Here is a 22,921-nt window from a genome sequence, read left to right on the forward strand (position 1 = left end):
TTTGTCACCAAGTCTAATGTAATAATATACATAAGACTATCCAGCCCTCTCCTATCTAGTGATGAGTCTGGTGGTTACAGAATTTCTCCCTCGCATTCTTCTTTTGCTCAGCATTCCTCGAGGTGTGATGGTTTGGTGCGAGTGCTATTCTTTTTTCCTTTTCATGCTTGGTTGTAAAATGTTGGTGTATATGGTATATAGGAGGTCTGTGAGATTTTTTCAGCTGTCAGTATTCTTTGAGGGGTGTTTGTAGCGTCTTTTATTGATATTCCTTATAATCAAAACAAGGTGGTAATCTTTTAGGCCAACCAGATAACATCCATTCTTTAATCTTTTGTATCGTAGGATCTTTCTTAGACCCCTTCTATCTCTGTCTTATCTAAAATAGTAGAAGAAATTTCACTGATGTAATCTGGAGCTATTTGATCCTCTTCAGTAGACGTTTCTAAAGGAAACCTTGACAAGAAATCAGCCAGTTTTACAGCCTTACTGTACATTATATCATAATCATAATTAGCTAAGATTAGAAACCATCTTTGCATTCTTGGAGAAGCTCCATCTGGAGCAGCTTTCAAACCAAAAATCTATTTCACTGGTTGGGAATCCGTGATAATCTTGAAGTTTCTGCCAAACAAAAATTTATGGAATTTACGCACTGCAAAAACCACAGCTAGAGCCTCTCTTTCGAATTGGGAATACTTTTTCTCCGCTTCCGATAGAGTAGCTGAGGTACAAGCTACAGTTTTAAACTGACTATTATTTTCATTGTACAGTACTGCCCCTACTCCGTCTGGAGAGGCATCTGTCATCAGTACCACCTTTGATGTTTCATCGAATGGATGTAAAATTCTTGCATCTTGTAGCATGCTTTTCGCTAACTGAAACTCGCTCTCTTGTTTACTAGACCATTCCCAGCGTACACCTTTTTTTAATAATCCATATAATGTAGGAATACAGGACGGCAATGAAGGTAAGTGTCTATGATAGAAATTCAGCATACCTAAGAAAGACTGTAACTGTGTTACATTTTTTGCCGAAGGTGTATTCAAAATCGGTTGCAGCTTGTCTTTTGCTGGAAGAATGCCTTTCTGAGAAATATCGTATCCTAAATATCTTATGGAATTAACAAAGAAAATACTTTTTTCTTTGTTTACCTGTATGTTGTAATGTTTAAATTTCTTCAAGACACACATAAAATGTGCGCTTAGCATTAATCACGTTATAGCACGTACACATTTCAAACTGAAGACAGAAGAACACCTTGAGTCAAACGAAGACACTAATAGTCTCTTGTCATTAATGAGAGGTCACAAATGAGATCTAAGGAAAGTTCTCAATTCTTCTTGTGGAACTTTGTGGTGAAACGAAGGGGTAAAAATGAGGAGGGAACGTGGAAGGAGGCCGTTACCCCATCTCCAAAAAATGTCCATGGCGTTCCCCCACTTCCAAAAATATTACAATGGGCAACAAAGATAGGACGTCATTCGCCCCCCTACCTTTTCAGATTCATTTTTACCCCTCGTGAAATCCATGTTAGATATACTTACGTGGGATTGTTCTATACATGAGGAGACTTTACATCCTTTTTGAGTTATTTATCAAACATTCTATCGTTATTCTTTACTCTGGATGATTATATACTAACTGTTTCAGTTCACTTACGAGACGTGATGGGGATTGAAGAGAGCCACTCTACTGTTTTTTAGGAGTTCTCACAAGGATATTTCATTCTCAATATAACTGGAAGACTATTTTAGTTCATGCATCTTATGAAGCTCTAGGCTGATGCAGTCTCTGGACCAGAAGTGTCAAGAATACTGACATTGCAAAACCACGCTCACGAATTCTAACTATCTTTCTACTTACATATTTATATAATTCCTGAATTTCCTTTAAGCTTCCAAGCTTTCGATACTCCCTTCGACTGAAACCGATATAAAGGATAAAAAAAGGATAAAAAAAATTTTAAAAAAATGGATTGGATTGCCTATTTTTGCCAGATTGACAACTACATTAAAATGAATCTATACACAATACGGTTTTCGCACAATCTTACCCCCACCCCCCGAAAAAAAACTTTAAAAAAACATTCCCCAATTTGAGAGTTATTACACGGATCCCAATGAAAAATCGGGTATTTACGAAGTAAACTGCAGTTGCCAAGAGAGTTATATAGGAAAAACGAAAAGAAATTTTAAAATCCGAGTAAAGGAACACATTAGAGATTCAAAATAAGAAAATCTGGTCTCAGGTTTATCGAAACATTTAAAAGAAACGCAACACAGAGTAGAAGATTCAAAAAATTTATTTGAAGCTAGAAATGTGGTAGAGAGACTGTTTTTTGAAAATGTATTTATTCCTTAAAAAAAAAAAAAAATAGACAGGGGATGGTTGAATGACGAATGGGAGGCGGTAATTACAGCATTACAAAATTTTCACACCATTGCCATGATAATAATAATCATAATAATAATAACAATAATAACCTTAGATGGCAATCTTCTAACAAGGAACAGGAAAGGCACACAAATTGACTCCGTCATATTTTAGTTCACATCTATCTAATCTGGAGATCGCTGACGCACTTGACAACGTTTTTTATTTTTATATTTTTATTTTATTTATTTATTTGCACAACACAGCTCTTTTCTTGGCAAGTCCGTTCCTTTTTATTCCTTGATGTTTCTATTCTTTTTCTTCCTGTTTTTAACCTCCGTAACCAAGACTCCAGGGGAGAGTCGAAAGCTAGGAACTCTAGAAATTCAGGAATTACAGGAATCTGGAAGTAGAATGATAGTGTCAAGAATAGTTGAGGAGTGGTTGAATGATTAGGATTAGGAATTAGATTTCTGGGCTGTCGGCATCTATGGCCATTTACTTCGTTACGTATGTGAGGGATGACGTTCCTCGGCGAGCACACTATCCGATGAAAGGGAAGAAAGAAAGGGTTGGGGAAGGAAGGAAACGGTCTGGGATCATTATATTAAGTACCATCCCGGCATTTGCCTAGTATGAATGAGGAAAACCCAAGAAAACCTTACTCAAGATGGCTGGCCTGAAAAGCTGATACACTTTTTCGACCGAGTGTCACCACCAGGAATTGAAATTTCTTGAATGAGATTCATATTTCAACCCTCTTATATTCAGTTGTCCACACAGACAAGTATCTTCAAATCAGATTAAATTTTTCACTAATGTTCGAAACATAGCGAAGTCGTAAAATATATATAGACCCTTTCGTGAACATAGCATAAAACTTATTTCTTAGATTCATGAATGCTTGCTGATGAAGATGTTATAAAATCATACTGAAAACTGGAGCCACTTTATTGAAGAAGATTGCTTTATAATAGTGAGTACTTCAAGACCATCAGAGTAGCTGTTTCTCATGTTTCTTATGATTGGTAATATTTCCTCAATAGTTACTGGATTAATAAACGTACATTTTGGATGAGAAGTTATATTTAATGAGCAACTTGCACCAGCAGGGACGTATAGAGTACCAAGAGTCGTCTGAGAGGAAGCTATATAATAATCATTAAATTTATTTGAAATTTCTGCTGGATTTATAATTTGTTTCTTCTCGAAAATAATGTGACTCTAATTAACAATGTCACCTTTATTTGTCTGTATCGACAGATTGATAATACTTTATTTGATTTTAATTTCTAAAATTTTAATACTTTTAGAATTGTGCATTAATTTTGCAGTTTCAATAACTGCTATGTAAATTTATTTATACTTTTTAACATAACTTCTGAAATCATCAGAAATATTATTATCACTAAGCTATTTAACATAATTAATTAAAGCTTGTCTTGAATTGATAATACCACTTGTAACCCAATTGTTTATAGTTATATTACTCTTACTAATGGAGATGAGAGGGAAAGCTACATTAAAACAATGCAAAAATGAACTAAAACGGATTTCAATTTTTTGTAAATATAAAAACTAAATAAATCTCATTTCATTTCTCGAGAACCAACATGACAAAATAAGTTAATATTGTTTGGTGAAAAGAACTTTTTTACAGTGCTAGTGATTTCTGGTGATAAATTATATTTATTAAGTAACATAGCGTGTGTTAAATCATTTATATCTATCTATCTATCCATCTATCTATATCTGTATCTATATCTATATCTATATCTATCTATATATATATATATATATATATATATATATATATATATATATATATATATATATATATATATATAATAAAAAGTAATGAACCAAGCACTGATTCTTGTGGTACACCAGTTGGAATCTTATCTTTAGATGAAATAAAACAGGATTATTCAATTAATTTATTTCTTCATAAGCTGATTAATTGCGCATCATGATCTAAATAACCTGGGTTGAATAATACAAGTTGAGTGAGATACTGTCTGGTTACTATTACTTGATCAAGTGTTGATTTTCCGTGTCGGGTAGGAGTATTAATAACTTGTTTGTGAATCATGTACAGCTTGGAAAACATATGCGTTACATCAATTGCAATATCTCATTTGCGTATACATGAAAAATGCTGTGCAATATCAACTTTTCATGCTTTGACTGAAAGGGGCACAAAAACTAAATTTTTGGATAAAGTAGCAGCGTGGACAACTTGGGAACCTCATGATGAAGTTACTCTGACCCTTCAAGTTTTGTCAAATGCTCCAAAGGTAGAATATGTAAAGAATGTTCTTTTCAGTTTTGCAAAACATTATTCGCTGCAGTGCCGTTCAATATATTAAGTCAAAGAACGTTTATGCAAAAGAAACGCGAATTTGAATTTATACTTCCAACTCAAGCCGCCTTGCAGCATCATTTGTTGTGAACTGCTTATCAAGCAGGACATGTCTAGGGAAAACTTACTAGAAAAGCAGCTTGAATTTCTATATCCAGTGATTATGGATAAACATAGATTGGAAAAGAAGAATGGGCACTTCGGTGCATAATAATTCCACCAATAACAGAATCCTTACTAGACAAACTAAAATGCAACTGTTCTACAATATGTTCCGGTAAATGTAACTGCTTTAAAGTAAGTGTAACCTTTACAGCTCTTTGCATGTGCAAAGAATGTGAATGTTGAATATAGATTCCTGCGAAGAAGATTGTGACTTCCATAAATTCCATGTTTGCTTGCCGTGAATCTATGTTATCAAATTGAAGGTGACTATGTTTGTGACTCTTAATCTCTTGAACCACCTGACCGATCTCCATCAAATTTTCAACATTGATGAGGTTCGAGCCCAGGATGTTTTCCATGTATTCCCTTTGACGGTAGAACTTAGGGGAGGGGGAGACATAAAAATAAACAAAACTTGATAACTCTTGTAACCACCCGACCGATCTTAATCAAATCTTGAACATGGATGGGGTTCGGGCCTGGGATGACTTTTATCATTTCACTTTGACAGTGCAACGTAGGGGAGGGGGAGGAGTATATTTTAAAAAATAGACTGTCCTTGTTTCTTCATCACACTTGAACCACCGACCGATCTCAATCAAATTTTCAACATAGATGAAGTTCGGGCCTGAAATATTTTTTATCATATCACTTTGACAGTGCAACTTAGGGGGGGGGGGAGTAGAGACATTTAAATATGATCGAAAATGACCGATATTTGTGCCGAATCCATAGTTTTCGGGGTCGCTGAGATGAACAGTGACACTTCCGATGCTGTTTAAATTCAAATTCAGATCCTCAGCTTTGGGTAGGAGGAAAGGAAAGATATATATATATATATATATATATATATATATATATATATATATATATATATATATATATATATATATAGATATAGATATATATATAAACGATCGAAACTGGCCAATCTTAGTGTCGAATTCATAGTTTTCGGGGTCGCTGAGATGAACAGTAACACTTCCGATGCCGTGCCGCGCAACATGAGGGAGGAGAGAAATATAAAAAGATCTAAAATGACCGATATCAGAGAGCACTTTAGTAATAGTAAAACGTGACTGACTAACGGAACATATTACTATTTTTTCTTAATTTAGCCCAGTGAAGCCGGTAATTGATGCTAGTAGTTTATAATATGGACGCGATTGGAATTTGTAAACTTTCAAATATGAGAATGTTGAACAGAAGCATGGGAGCCTATTGTCTTTGAATAGACAGCAAAGCATCTAATGCTGCTTTTAATAATATACTGTATTTGAGATTAGCAAACATCAAGACATCCAATGTTGTAACGCTTTGTAAATGCACTTCTCATTGGCAGCCATATTGAAAATAAATGGCTAAAAATAGAAACGGTGTGAATATTTGTTGTTTGCCTTCTCTCATACGTTTTCTTACCTATTTACGGTAGATTAGACGATAAAGTATAGTCGCATAACAAGCGAAAGATGAAACTTTTCAATGAAAACCGTATTTTCGAGAACCATTTTTCAAAATGGCTGTCAACATTTCAAGAACTACAATTTTGTTTGAGTCTACCGATAAATCTGTTAGCTACATGTCAATATTTGGATAAAGTTTCGCACTTTTATCAAAAAATTGCAATAACTTGACGGATCCTATAAACTCTATTAGACGCATAGAAGAAATACGTTTGAAGTTTATTAAGTACGATGAAGAACCCAAAGTTAAATTGAGATTAATGTAATTTAAATAAGAATTGGAACGAGATTATTAAGGGTTTCATTACACCAAGATATAATTTGCATTAAATTTTAACTTACAGTACTTTTCATTTCCCATAAAAATGTGATAAAAGCACGTGAGGTCAAAATGTAATACAATGGTAAAACAAGTGATAGTGGAACAATTGGTCATACAGTTAAAAAGGGGTAAAATAAACATGGGTTGAATTCTGTGAAGTGATATTTTGACAGTTGATGTATTTCTTGGTGTTTGTAATATTTATCAAGTTTTTGTGAAATTGTCGATTCATGTTCATGATAGGGTAGGATAGTTTCCTAATTGGCCAACTAACTAAAATAGTATTATTTACATTCGGACAATTATAGGTGAATAAGTATGTGAATTATGTAAACATGTTGTTATTCATACATTGAGTAACTGAAGAAGAGAGCATGAGTGGTTGTCGGAATATCACTGAGATAAGTCTATTGATATGTTCTGTAAGGTCAGTTGTATTATTTAGTTAAGAAAAATGTGCCGGGTAGTTGCTTTACCTCACTTAGTAGCAGCTCGTGGGGAAAATCAAATTGGAGAGAATCACTTGCAACTAACTGTAAGAGAAGAACACTTACCTAATATACTAATTTTTGTGTTCAGAAAGTAACAGACGTTTTGAAATTAAAAAAAAAAAGAAAGAAACAGAATAAACAAATTAAATTGTATTTATATACATTTAAAAGGTACACTCGTAAGCTACTTGTCCACATAATCGCCATACAAATTAAAGCACTTGTCATACCGTGACACAAGTTTTTCAACACCGTTGCCGTAAAAATCTGCCGCTTGCGATTTCCACCATTGGCTTACACCAGAATTTCATGCACCAAAGTCCGTGAAATTTGGGGGGGAAACGTTTAGCAAGTTTCGTAATCGTGAAACGACGATTTGAACGAATTTTATCTTCGACTTGCCTCACCAGTTCATCAGATACAGGGCTAGGCCAATCATTGTAGTCGTCATCGTGAACATTGGAATGGCCATTTTTAACATCAATGCATCATTGCCTTCCTCGGCTTTCACTCACTATTCTATGTCAGCACACTTCACACAGTTGACAATGGATTCAACTGGCATCTTATTTTTGCCAACAAAAACTTAATCACAGAACGCACCTCACAAGAGAGGGTATTTTCTATTGCAGTGCACATTATAAAACGTCACAGAAGGCACAGTAAGAGCGTCACAGCCCTCACGCTACCAGAGCTGGATGCGTACTGAGTGTGGCAACGTTCTGACACCAAGATGGTGACTCTAGCCCCGCCCACTGCCGCGATAGGCCAAAGCGTCCGGGACTTTTTAGACAGCCCTCGTAAATAAGGTAAGTTTTCTTCTCTAGTTTGTAGTAATAAAAGTTAAATTTTTAGGATGAAACTTCACTCGAGAACTGCTACTGATCTCAATATATATAAGAGAATATTAGCATCAAAAATGAAAACATCAAAACTTACCACATCTTCTTGATAATTTATATGAACTTGAGCCAGAAGAGGAGATGAAAATTCTCGAACAATCCTCTGTACTTGATTGTGGATATCCGTGCCCTCATAAATCCTACGAACGAAGCCATTATGACTCGTGGATAAATTCCTTAAAAATTGATAATTAGCGTTTTCCCCAAAACCTATACCGAAAATAGAAGGTTTGCTCTTTTCAGTATATTTCCGAACGGAATCCAGTGTATCGTGTGGACCAACTTCTGTTACAGTGAAGTTTTCTTTACATGTAACAAGAACTATCACTATCTCTGGTCGAAATGTCAATTTTCCTTGACTTAGGAAATACTGTATACCCTGGTTTCCCAATTCCATGCCTTCATGAAGGGCTTCAAACAGATCGGATTCTGTAAGAAAAGTGAAATCAAATATACATTAAGGTAAAGTAATAATAATAATAATAATAATAATAATAATAATAATAATAATAATAATAATAATAATAATAATAATAATAATAATAATAATAATAATAATAATGAGAACAATAGTCTATTATATTTGGTTCAGGGAGAGAGAAAACTGACAAATCAGTTGTGTCCTAAGTTTCTTATTCCTATGGTTGAAGTGTAGGATAATCATATAGCTATTTCGTGCTTCAACTAAACTGCAATTGATAATACTTGTTCTATCTGACAGATCGCTGCGTGCACGTGGTGCTCAATGCTGTGTTGCCAGCTTTTGCGTCGATTATTGAAACACGAAATTATTCACTGCATGTAAATCTCAGTTTTATAAAATTAAATGACACAAAAGAGAACAAAAAAAAAAGAATGCTCTCAGTAAGCAGGAGGTCTACTCAAGTTGATATTCAACTAAAACGATGTGAATTTGTTTATCTTCAAATTGGAACGTGCGGAAAGGACGAAATGTTCACCTTTGCAGAGCGAGAGAAATGAACCACTATAATTGACTGAACGTATAGATCTAGAAACAGATACATACAAACAGATCTTGCCTGAGTGTTATGACCACGTTCAGGAAGGAAAAAACAGAGAAAAACAACTGTCAGAAAGCACAAGTTGTATCTAATGGACTATAAGTATAATTAGATTTTTTTTTTTTTTTTTTACAATTTAATAATTACACATTTTGTAAGTGAACTCAATAGGAAATCAGAATTAGACTCTTATTTCCTTCTTTAAGTTTTAAAACTTCTCTCTCTCTCTCTCTCTCTGTGTGTGTGTGTGTGTGTGTGTGTGTGTGTGTGTGTGTGTGTGTGTGCGTGTGTGTGTGTGTGTGCGTGTGTGTTGCATTTGATAATACAAATAACTAGAAAGTATTACTTGAGAACTACGTATATAATAAAAGCGAAACTTTATTTTCCAAAAATTAAGTTGTAGTTGCTTCTTATAAAAGAGTTATCTTCAAATGGTTACCATCTCTGCTTCTTAAGAGCTTTACATACTAAAAAAAATAATACAAAATTTATCATTTTTCTCTTGCTTGTTTATTCATAAGTGAAAGGAGATAATGAAATGCAACTTAACACAATCATAGATAATGTTATTCTACAACAATATATGTGAATCTGAAGAATTTTCAGTGTTGAAATCCATAGAAATTACAGTGTTGCCAGAATAACATTTCCCCCAAAATTTAAGTTACAGCAGCGACTAGAACAAACTCAATTGTATTTAATTACATATCAAGTTGTTTTGGTATTCTGTTAACTACTTTTTAAATAACATTATTATTTAATTTTAATAACTGTATACTAAAAATATAAAGATAACCAAGAAAGTTCTGTCGTTTTTTCACACCTTCAAACATCGATATGTTACCTAAAACGTATCTGGAAGACATAAAATAGTCCCCATCAGAATCGACGACTTTCTGCCAACGTTCTGAAAGGCCATGGATTCCATTGCGGTAAAACTAGGTGAGCTTGAAGCGAAGAAGGTATCAGGTGCATTTTGCACATCTACTAGGGACTTGAACTGGCGTCCTCGAAGGTGATTGTCCAAGGAATGCAACAGATGATAATCGGACAGTGTAATGTCCGGGGAATGTGGCAGATACAATAGTGTTTCCCATCCAAGACGTAGAATGGTGTTCCGGGTCATCCTAGTAACGTGGGGCTTAGCGTTATCCTGTAACAGGAGGATCCCTTTGCGACTCAGAAGTTCTGGCTCCAGAGTTTTGAGTTTTTTTGTTGAACACGGCTTAACTGCTGACAGTACACAGTTGCGTTGATGCTCTGGCCAGTTGGTAGCAGTTCCCAATGCACAATGCCGCGAGCAGTTCACCAAACACACAGGAGGACCTTCTTCTGGTGCAGTGCTGATTTCGGTTGTTTCGGAATCGGTTCATGGGATGCTAACCAATGATGACGGTGCCGTGGATATTCTTAGACGACCCATTTCTCATCACATGTCAATACCCTGTTCAGAAATGGATCCTTTCTTAGACGAGACAGCAAAGAACATAGGCGTCTGCTAGTTTTGCCTTCTGGCCCGGAGTCAGATCATGTGGGACCCATCAACACAATTTGTATGCTCCCAAGTTAATGGAGGTGCTGTCGAATTGTTTCTCCACTCACTCTAAATTGTAGTTCCAGTTCCTCACATGTGTGGCCACTGTTCGCCTCAATTGCTGCCTGAAGACCTTTATTTTGTGTGTTGGACTTCCGGCACGTGATACGTCTTCGAGTGTTTCGTCACCGTCCTAATACACACTCTTATGACGCTCTGTGGTTTTCCCATGTTCACTCTGTTCATATGCAAGTTCACGGTGTAACTGAACTGCCACAACTAGGTAGTATGTTGGGTTTACCCACACCAACAACTGACCTTTGCCTTATTTTCACTCGCATTCAACTCACGGTGTGAGTTCCACTGGAACACAGATCTCCACAAAAAGTGACAGAATTTTCTTGGTTACCTTTATATTTTGTTTATTGCAAACTAAGTAAACTATTATTTAAAAAGGAGTTCACAGGATTCCAAATGGGTAACATTCATAAGTTTTAAACGGCATAAATCCTAAAAAATATAGGTACTGGACCTAAATTTTAGGTCTTGTGCTGTTTAGGATTATTGCCGCGAAATGATTTTTAGGTCTTGTGCCGTTTAGCTCTTATGCCGTTTAGGACTTGTGCCGTGTAAGTGTTGTGCCTTTTTCATTCACCTGCTTTAGTTCTGAAATTCGACACCATCACATGAAATTGCGACGATGTAGCAACTAGTTGACAATAATGTTACGAACGTAGCTAATTCCAAAGGTAACAGGTATATTTGTACTACTAAAATTATTATTATTATTATCTGTTCTGCAATTTATACATGAATTATATTATATAACCTAATTATTTCATTCTAAGAATTAATTATATAATTGATTAAGAAATTCGTTTTTTTCAAATGGAGATATGAGAATCCCATGACCAATTCTTAAAAAAGAATTAAATAAAAATGTTTAAAAAGCATATTTTACCAAACTTTTCTGAAGCCAAGAAAGCACTCAGAATTGCAAAAAAATATATACAGTGTATATACTCTGTGGACATTTTATTAAGAGTAGGACAAAAGTCCACCAAAGTTTCCTTAATTAGGACAAAAGCCCCCTAGTTATTTCGCAAGTGAACACTAAATACCGACTATATATATTAAGAACGCAGACAGTCACCATATTTCACAGTGTGTTTTGATAGAGTTGATATGTATAAACCAAAAAAAAAAAAAAAAAAAAAAATCAACAAATAACGCTAAATGACTAATGTAATATGCAACACAATACGTTTGAAGAAACCAATACATAGTCATTTAAGGGCGTAGCCTGCAAACTTTTCTAGGGAAGTAGGCTTTTTAACATATTAAAAGCAAACCAAAGATATATTTCCAAATTACGAAAGCTTCAATAAGACAATAAATATATACGTATTACACACGTACGTAATTACGTAAATTATTATTATTATTATTATTATTATTATTATTATTATTATTATTATTATTATTATTATTATTATTATTATTATTATTTGGTCTAGGAATTAATTCGTGCGGGTGGACCAGAGATGGCGCAACGAACGGAGCGTCCCACAGTTCCGTGTATCCACACATGTGTTGCAAACCCCTGTCATCGCGTATCGTTCGTAGTATAGGGCAGTGGATTAAAGCGTCAACAACACCAGTTTGTAGTTAAGTGAACATGGCGCAATTTGTGCCTGATAAAGTGTTTTTGCGGGGTGTCCTGCTGCATTACTTTAACATGCAGAAAAGTGCGACTGAAAGTCATCGTATTTTGGTGGAAGTGTATGGTGACCATGCTCTAGCTGAGCGAACGTGTCAGAAGTGGTTTGCACGGTTTAGAAGTGGTGATTTCGGCTTGGCAGACCAAGAGCGAGCTGGACAGCCAAAAAAATTTCAAGACGAAGAATTGACAGCATTGCTCGAGCAGGATTCGTGTCAAACGCAGGAACAACTTGCAGCAGCATTAGGCGTTGATCAAACAACAGTCTCCAAACGCTTGAAAGCCATGGGAATGATTCAAAAGATGTCACATTGGGTTCCACATGAATTGAAAGACAGAGACGTTGAAAGACGAAAAACCATTTGCGAATTGCTGCTTCAACGACAGAGCAGAAAGGGGTTTCTGCATCGAATTATTACGGGTGATGAGAAGTGGATCCATTACGAGAACCCTAAACGAAAAAAGGCCTGGGTGAAACCAGGTGAACCAGGTCCATCACAACCAAAACGAGATATTCACTGTGCAAAGGTTATGCTGTGCATATGGTGGGATATGAAAGGTGTGGTGTACTATGAGCTGCTGCAACCGGGTGAAACTATGAATGGAGAACGTTATCGACGACAATTAATGCGTTTGAAGCAAGCTCTGGCCAGAACACGACCAGAATGGGAGAACAGACATGATAAACTTATTGTTCAACATGATAACGCTCGCCCACATGTCGCAAAACCGGTCAAAACCTATTTAGAAAATGTCGGATGGGAAGTTTTACCCCACCCGCCGTATTCACCAGACGTTGCTCCTTCGGACTACTTTGTTCGATTGCATGAAAAACGATTTGATTGGACAGCGGTTTACTTCTTCAGAAGATATCGAAACATGGGTCTCTGACTGGATCGCTTCCAAGGATGAGGACTTCTTTCGCCACGGAATCCGTACATTGCCTGACAGATGGGCGAAAGTGGTGGCTAGCGATGGACAATATTTTTCTTAAGGTATTTATGTATTTTGTGTTTGTACTACAGCTTCAATGTGTGCGTACCAACCGCACGAATTAATTCCTAGACCAAATATTATTATTATTATTATTATGTTTTTAGTTTGTTACCTTATTGAAACCTGGCTCTTAACAGTGCATGAATTTAAAACTATAGCTTGTGGAAAATGTACGAATAAGTTAAGTCAAAAGAAATCGGAAACTGTTTATGAAATTTAATGAGTTTGACTGTGTTTATCTTTTGAACTCTTATATAAAAGAATTAAGATCAGTGACTTTGTGGGCATACTACTACAAGTAGAGTGGTTAAATTTTAATTTTAAAAAAATCGTTTTCTTACGAGAGCAGGATACAAGAAAGATTTTTTTTGGAAATACGTATCGTAAAAAGGGTGGAATAAGATTTTTTTTTTAAAAAAAAAAAAGAGTAAAGCTAGTAAAATGAAACTTGGCATATAAACTTTCCACTGTAAAGCAAATAAATAGGGATGCGCACGAGACAAGATTTGTGGCTGCCTCGTCTCGAAAATGTGCTGTAAAAGTGATGTCTCAACTCGAAAAATATATATTTTTCTATTGGAAGAGCCGTGTCTCGACTCGAATTTTGTCAGGAAATTCCTGTCTCGACTCGTCTCGTGCGCATCCCTACAAATAAAAAAACTGAAAATTCAACACACAAAAAGGAAAGAACAAAGGGTGAACTTTCTTTAATATTCAAATTCCCCATTACTTATTCAGAAAATATTTATAAAGTAAAGAAGGATTTGCTTAAGCTGGATGCATGAAACTCCGTATTTCAACTTTTAACTAACGGTAATAAGCGTCTTGATAATTACATTTCTAAGAGGGAAGGGGGGTCAGTTTCTATAGTATTAAAACTTGAAACTGCTTATGAGATTTGGGCAGAAAACTCTTCCTTTAGGTCTGGGTTCGTCTAAGTTTAATTCAGCTTGTAATATATATAAAAAGGCAACAGGGAAAGGACAAAAAAATCTAAAAACACTTCATACATGACACGTAAGTTTGGCCCTCCACTGTAAAACGCGTGTTGCGGATGCCGATCGTTTTTTTTTTTTTCAATGTGTCATGTGGACCTTCCTCTTCCGTCAGCAATAACCAGTTCACCTGTGAGTGTCGTGGGGTGAAAGTGGTACGGTAAGATGGGCGACCTGACAGACTTCCAAAGGGGCACGATCGTTGGTGCCCGTCTGGTTGGAGCTTCACTGGCAACAGTGGCGAACATTGTAAGGGTGTCGAAAGGCACTGCGTCCAATGTCACGAGGGCATACACAATTCATGGGCAAACGACGTCTGCAAAGCACAACAGTGGTCGAAAGACAATCCTGTCAGATAGGAACCGGAGGGCATTAAAACGGATTGTAGCAGCTCAAAGAAGACCACTGCAATGAAAATTACGTGTGAACTCAATTCCGGCCTACAGAACCCGGTTTCATCGAAAACAGTGCGACGGGAACTTCATAAAATGAAAATTCATGGCTGAGTCGCTATCGCTAAACCCCTGGTCACAGCAGTAAATGCGAAGAGGCGTATCCAGTGGTGCAATGACCACAAGGCGTGGACTCATGAGCAGTGGAAACACGTAATGTGGTCCGATGAATCGACCTTCACTTACGTATGAAGAACATCGTCGCAGGGCTATGATACAGACTGTCTGCTCCCAACTGTAAAACATGGGGGTGGTTCTGTTACAGTATGGGCAGTGATATCGTGGTTTTCCGTAGGTCCCATCATAGCCCTGCATGGAATGATGAATGCTAAGGCGTATGAGGCCATTTTGGGGGACCAGGTTCTACCCATGGCCCAAATATTGTTCCCTGATTGTGATGGCATCTACCAAGATAATTTGACGCCCTGTCACGCTGCAAAAACGGTGAAATCATGACCAGGAGCATGATCAGGAGCTATCACACCTCCCCTAGGTCCCACAATCACCAGATCTGAACATCATTGAGCCATTGTGGTCTGAGTTAGAAAGGCGCGTTCCGTCTCATTACCCTCCACCAGCATCCCTTAAGGAACTGGAGCATGTTTTGGAGGAACAATGGTACAAAATTCCACACACCACGATTCAAGAGCTGTATACGTCCATTCCACGTCGGATTTAAGCTGTTTTGGACGCAGAAGGAGGCCCCACACCATACTAGGTCTGATTTTCACACTTTTGCAAATGTTTTAGATTTTTCTCTAACCCCCGTATATATATCTACAAGGTGTCTCAAAAGGCCCCTGACATAGAATAACTCTGTTATTATCAGAGTTACAACAAAATGTAAGAGGAGAAACCATCTTCAAATATGATGTTTTTAATCTAAAGTGAAGGATTTTTTTTTTTAATCGGACGAGCCATTTGGGCTGTACACTCTGTATGGGCTCAATGTTAAATTAGAATGCAACATTGCCATTTACCTGGACCCATAACGTAAGTGAATGAAGTTACTGTTTGAAATTGGGGCTGGCCATCGACATGTTAGCGGAAAATAGAGTATCTTCGTTCACTTATGTTGTTGGTCCAGGTAAATGGCAACGTTGAATTTTCATGTGTGTGTGTGTGTGTGTGTGTGTATGCATGTGCCAGCAGAGGTTTCGAACAATTCCAATCAAACTTGGTACAAATATCATTTATACCCTAGAAAGAGAGAAATACTGCAAATTTAACACTCCTAGGGCGGAGGAGGGGAGGGAAATATGTGTACAAACGACCTATGATACTGTCGATTGAACAGTTTTTTTTCGGAGTCGCTGAGATGAATAGTGATACCTGAGATTCCGTTTAAGTGACGTCCACTAAGGTTTCGCTCGAGACGAGACGAGACAGAATCTTCGTCAAAAAAATGCGAGTCGAGACAGAGTGCTTCCAATAGAAACATTTATTGTTTGAGACGAGACATCATTTTCATTACATATTTTCGAGTCGAGACAGCCTCATATCCTGTCTTGTGCGTATCCCTAACGTCCACCTTCATGTTTTACCAAGGAATATCCTTGCAACGCCTGACACTGTAGCTAGTATAACAAAAATTATAGTCAAAACGAAATAAAAAGGGTATTTACTGTGATAATGGTTGTGCCAATTCGCCACTGTCATCATCTCGAAGGCACCCTCCGAATTTCTGACGCCTTACTGTCGCTATATTCTGTTCCTCCAAACGAAATCAAAACTTTTTCTACCTCATTTTCCATCAAGCCGTCCCGCTCCCGATACTGTTTTTCTATCTTTTCGACACGCTGACAGAAACCCTTCCAATCTTCTGAAGTGCATGATGATATTGCAGTTGAGATAAGCTCCCGGAGTGCTGTGAATGAAAGTAACCCTGTCGTGTTATGATGGTGTATATATTTTTTCACCTTGGCCTACGAAAGTTCTATCGGGCTCAAATCACACGAGTACAAGGGAAGACGAAGCATTGTGTGGCCATGTTCTTCAAGTAATTTGTGCGCACGATACGTTTTCTCACGAGGTTTGTTGGTTTGAATTATAGCGTTTAATTCCACCTACCTCATGGTTTCATCACAGCTAATTTGTCGGGGTTTTAGCCAGGAGAACATATCGATTTTCAAGCTATAGTCCGAAGAAACTTTTTTTGCTTCTACTGAATGGTAAGGAGCGTCATCCATTACTATGACAGACCGAGGAGGAATATTTGGGATAAGTTTTCCTCTAACCCACTTCTGGAAATTCTCACCATTCATTTGACTGTGATAATCACCTTTACTACTACCTGCCTTATATATAAGACACGCGTTTGGCACAAATCCATTAATGCTACCGCAACTATGAGTCGATATGCAGAACTAGCATTTGCATGGACCACTACGACATCGTCTGACTGTTAACACTTCTTTGTTGTAATGTTGCTGTCGACTCCAGTTTCATCAAGATATATCAGAGCGCGATTTTCTTTCCGATATCTCTTGACAGCTCATAAATATTTCCTCCTCCACGTTACAATATCTGGTCTTTCAATCAACACCTTTTACCTATTGTTACATCTCTTCCAAATGAAATCACACTGTCTCAGTACCTTGCGCAATGAATTTATTTTCCAAGGGATTTTTTTTTTTTTTTGCCCCATTACAGTTGCCGCAGTTTTTGCCGCTTAGCACATGTTGGTACAATGTGATCTGACATGTACATTTCATTCACAGTATTTCTTATAACACACAAATCAAAATCGTCTACAATGGCATTTCTGTGATCGGGTCTTTTCCTGTGTTTACCAGGAGAAATCAATTTTCGTGTCGGAGAATGCACTTTCCGTGTAAGAGACTCCTTGCGAATTCTTTTTATAGTTGATTTAGACAAACCCGTAGCTCTAGAAGCACGTTCTGTGGCTTGACCAAGAGGTACTAAACACTGTTGCTCTCTTGATTCGCGGTCACAGAATTCAACAATGTTGCTTATTATTTCTCGAGAATCACTATGAATAGTCGCGCTTTTCATCCTAGAGCTCGCAATTACACTAAAACACAGTATATTTTAATATTAAAAACACACTGATTGGAAAAACACAACGAAACTAAGCACGAAACACAAAGCACAACACGTGTTTCAAATGACACCACGGAATAGTACACAGATCACTTTACCCGGAGTAGCAGACGACATTCAACTATAGACCACACCTCAAAAACCAAAAATGGACTTGACCGTGTCGTTGATCTTTCCCTGCTCCCCCTGTTTTAGGATTCTTCTCGTGATCTCTGAAGTGTACTTAATTTCTAGTAAACATGCTAAAAACTGACGATAAAAGCAATATTCAGGGTATTTCGAAACAACACCGACAACGTTTGGGAGGTGATTCCTGACACCAAGATAAGACAAAAAGTATAGACCAACCTAGGTGCACAAATGCTTCTTTTCGGAGTTACAGGCTGCCCAAAAAATGGAAAAATGAACTTTAAAGGTTCATAGCTCCAAAACTATGGGACCTATCGTAGTCGGATCTAAGACTTTACTTAGGAACTAGTATGTGCCCTATCCAAAAATCCATGTTTCAGAATCCTGCGGTATGCCCGCAACAATTTTTATAGAGGTAGTTGGTGAGTACTTGAAATTATATCCTCGTAGCAAAACTTCCTCTATAAAAATTGTTACGTGAGTGCCTTAGGATTCCGAAACATGGATTCTTGGGTAGGACACTATTACTTCCTCTGTGAAGTCTTGACCCGACTACGGTAGGTCCCATAGTTTTGGAGCTATGGACCTTTAAAGTTCATTTTTTCATGTTTTCGGCAGTCTATAACTCCGAAAGGAAGCATTTGTGCACCCAGTTTGGTCTATACTTTTTATCTTATCTTGATGTCAGGAATCACCTCCCAAAAGTTGACGGTGTTGTTTTGAAACACCCTGTATGTTTACTGTATATAACAGTTATGGCAATGCTGTGAAACACATTTTTGTAGTAAGAGCGCGAAAATCGACGGATGTAATATCGTAATTTTCTTCATATTTTATTTTATTTTCAAGCGTCATTATGCCTTTGTAAGATATTTACGTGTATGGTATTTTTATGAGTTGTTTTCAAGCGATATTGCGCGTTTGTAAGATATTTATGTGTGGAGTATTTTTTGTGAGTTTGTGACAGTGTATTAGGAGATCTTGTCCTGAATTAATGTGTAGAAAGACAGGACATCAGTTCCTGTGATATGATCGTTTCGGTATGATGAAGTAATCACACGATTTGCAACATGAAAGGATCGTCACATCGATCTTCTGTACGTGTAAGGTAAATTCATGTTTTAATATTTATGTTAGAAATTCGATGCATAACTTACTTGTTTTCCCTTTTTTCCGAATAGGAGGTAAAGGAGGGAGCAACAGTGATCCAACTTTGAAGAAAGAAACAATAAAAGATTCTAACCCGATTATCGTTATCTTAAGAGTAATGTTCTTTGTGTAACAAAACATAAGAAGATCTAGATTAACGAATGCCACTTCGTCTTCTACAGATATAACGTTGCCAGTGGAGTCAATAACACCTCCACAACACGGGGAACCTTGACTTTTATGCCCCCCTCAAGTGATCGGTTTCACACTATGCTTATTAGATTACTAGCAGCCCGAAAATCGTGGGAAAAATCCTGCACCGGGGGGAGAAAGAACCAGTTTCACCGCCACTAAACACTACGACCATGTTTTCTGTGCCTCACCTATTTATTTAGCTACGAGCCGCCTCTGTTGTCAAATAGGAGAAGCAAACAGAAACCAGGAAGAGAGAAGAACATTTTAGAACATTTTTTCCTACATAGGACATCAATTACGACCTTCTTTAAAATACTATCCTTCCCCCCGTTCTATGTATCAGCGTTGTCAGGGATAAACAATATCGTCGCATGTCGCTTGGAAGAGTTTCAGTGTGATTGAGTATTTTGGTAGTTAGTGGTGCACTCGGTTGAATGGGACTGTATGAAGAACAATAGCTTACATTTTGTTCTTTTTCAAAAGTTGAATCCTGTTCCTCAACAGTGAAGTCATACGACACATAGACCAAAAGTTTAATATGACATTCGAAATACGTATGCCTTACTTGGATCAAATTTGGAATTACACTCAACAAAGAAATTCCTTTGAATTGACAAAGAAATATGTTGAAAAGATAACAACATAGTAAAATTATTACCCTACTTCTTTTTAACTTTGAAAATTTTGGGAAAATAAGCGAAAGACATATATTTTCAATTGAATTTGAGCTAGTGCTTAGAATATACGGGTACTTAAAGTTATCGGTGTTTTCAACAGCAATATGAAGAAAACAAAAAAATGTCGAAAATCTCAACTACACAGCGAGTCAACAAATTGGAAGCACTGATCAATTTACTGATATTACACAGGGTGACCTTTAAAGATGTGCACAAACTGCGGGAGGTGGTTCGTGATATCAAACGAAAACATAAAGTCTTGTAGCATATTCTCGAATTCCGCGTCGTGTAAGAGTGACAGGGATGCCAACTTGGAATCGAAAATCGAATCCTGAGCGCTATAGTAAGATGTGCATATATTTCGGTAGTTGGTTCGTGACATCAAAAGAAGACAAAAAAGTTGTGTAGCATTTTGTCGAGTTCCGCTTCGTGTACCAGTGACAGGGGTTGTCAACTTTGAATTGAAAATCGAATCCTGACAATTGGAACGAAACATAATGGTATCCATGTATTTCGAGAGGTGATTCGTCACATTCAACAACATGCAAGACTATTTCTTGTCTTCTTTTAAAGTCACAAATCACCTCCCGAAGTTTGTGAACACCTTTCTGTTCCGTTCAAATTGTCAGGATTCGATTTTCGATCCCAAGTTGGCCCCTGTCACTCGTACACGATACGGAATTTGACAAAATGCAACAGAACTCTTTGTCTTCTTTTGATGTGAGGATTCACCTCCCGGAGTATGTGCGCATCTTTCAGGTTCACCCTGTATACTCTATTCAGTTACGACTATCACTAATCTGAGTACCAGATTATGGGATGTAAAATTATAAAAATGTTATTTAAGAGAAAAGAAAACAACGATACCTTCTCCTTCTACAGCTAAACTTTTGATGAACTTTTTAGCTGCAGTGATATTTTGTTTCGTGGCTAAAAATATTTTTCTTTCAGGTTCCTTCTCTGAATGGCATGGATAAGGTTCCTTAGCGGAATTTTTGTAAGGAGATTTTGGATCCCAGTACTAAACAAACAAACAAACAAACAAAAAGACTTAGAAATTTATTTAAAATGATTTGATTTGTTCAAATGATAAAAGCAAGTTAACAGAGCAAGTTGTACCTACTAAGAGATTTGGAATTTGAGATTTTCCTTTAAGAAAAAAATAAAAATAATAATTAGAGCCTTTCTATCTCAACTGTGCCCCTGCTGGCGCTATGTGATTTCCCCTACCTCCCTTGAAAGAGGAAGGATAAGTTGCTGCGACCGACATCTTTCAATTGTTAGATGCGGAAGCGTTGCCACAATGAATTATTTCACGGGCTTCGCTGTCGTCTGTCTTATTAGCCACTCTAAGTAGCCTATGATCTTCACTCGTCAAGATCAAGCGACTGAATGACAAATTGGGAACACAGCTTATGCCATTCACTTCTTTTCCCTAAGTAAAGGGAGGATTTTCTCCGTCAGAAGGCGGCGGGGTTTGGGCCGAAGTATAGTTCGCATAGTTTCCGAGGGCACACGTGGAATAGACAGGCTCTAGGGAAAAGTTTTGTAAAAATGCTCCGTTGAATTCATACATATATATCAACACTCAAAACGAAAACTTTAGTTTATTTAATTTACTATATACAGGATGTTTCAAAACAACAACGACAACGTTTCAGAGGTGATTCCTGACAAGAAGATAAGACAAAAAGTATAGGCCAACTTGGGGTGCACAAATCCAGGAGTTATAGCTGCCAAAAATAAGAAAAAATGGGACATACTATGGGACATACCGTAGTCGGGTCAAGACTTCTCTTAGAACTAATATGTGCGCTATCCATAATTATATGTTTCAGAACCCTGTGGTACTTCCGCGACAATTTTTATAGAGGCAGTTGGTGAGTGCTTCAAATTATAAACTCGTAGCCAAACTCCCTCTATAAAAGTTGTTGCATGACTACCTTAGGATTCTGAAACACGTATTTTCTTGGATAGCGCACATATTAATTCCTAAGTGAAGTCTTAACTCGACTACGGCAAGTCCCATAGTATTAGAGTTATGGACCTCTAATATAAAGAAAAGATTCATGTTTTCGGAGCTTATAACTCCGAAAGAAAGCATTTTCGGGAAGATTTCGCTTAGCAGAGCCACATCCAAGTTTTCCCGCTGTAGAAAATAGGCGAATTCTGCTCTTTGCCTGTTCACGCCTTCTGAGTTCTAGCAGACCACTCTGATGTCTCAGTTTATTCTTGAGTTAATTTGCGCCATCATCTAGTAGTGTAGCTGCAACTTCTAGGATGGTTGTGAATTTGGTTGTTTGGTTTTTGAAGTCTTGGATCTTCTTAAGACCTGTCTTAAGCTTTTCAGTAGAATACAAACCTGTTTTAGCAAACCCTTCCCCTCAAACCCACACTGATCCTAGCGTCCCTATAACTTCTAGCACACCCGTCACTAGCCAACATTATTTAGTGCAGTACTTTTACGTAAATTATACAGCATAGCGCACAAACCTTATAGTTATCCACAGTACTTTACTTGGTTATACAGCATATATATTACCGAATACCTTTTATTACATACACCATTGACCATAGAAATTTTCTCGAATGCATTACAGGCTTCTTATAAATAGTTTTTACGATATAACCATAAAAACTTACTTTCTAATTAGTATGTATTATATGTTTACATGATTACAAGTTCGGATACTGATAGTGAAATATCCTGCTTATCTCGTTCTCTATGGGAAACAATGACTTCTTGAAGTCAGTCCATTGGTCATACATCAAAGAAAATAAGCCACCATTCACCTCAAACACGATTTCAGTATGGTCCCGAACGTTCTTGATGATTATGTTGAATGTGTTGGTAAGAATAAATTTCTTCTCAGGTTTACACTCTTACTTCTTTCTAGCAACTATAACC

At 37.0% G+C, this 22,921-nt stretch overlaps 1 protein-coding gene across 1 annotated transcript in view; it reads right to left on the reverse strand.

The window, feature by feature from the left end:
- LOC145692017 (inter-alpha-trypsin inhibitor heavy chain H4-like) overlaps positions 1–22,921 on the reverse strand; it is a 208,836-nt gene that overhangs the window by 84,092 nt on the left and 101,823 nt on the right. The window contains exons 8-9 of the mRNA XM_081767316.1: positions 20,881–21,034; positions 8,119–8,510 (exon numbers count right to left, since the gene is read on the reverse strand). Coding sequence (XP_081623442.1) covers positions 8,119–8,510; positions 20,881–21,034 — 546 coding nt within the window. The remainder of the gene's footprint in view (positions 1–8,118; positions 8,511–20,880; positions 21,035–22,921) is intronic.

The sequence above is a fragment of the Thermobia domestica genome, chromosome 8, assembly GCF_964235325.1.
Source record: "Thermobia domestica chromosome 8, izTheDome1.hap1.1, whole genome shotgun sequence".
NCBI classification, from domain to species: domain Eukaryota; kingdom Metazoa; phylum Arthropoda; class Insecta; order Zygentoma; family Lepismatidae; genus Thermobia; species Thermobia domestica.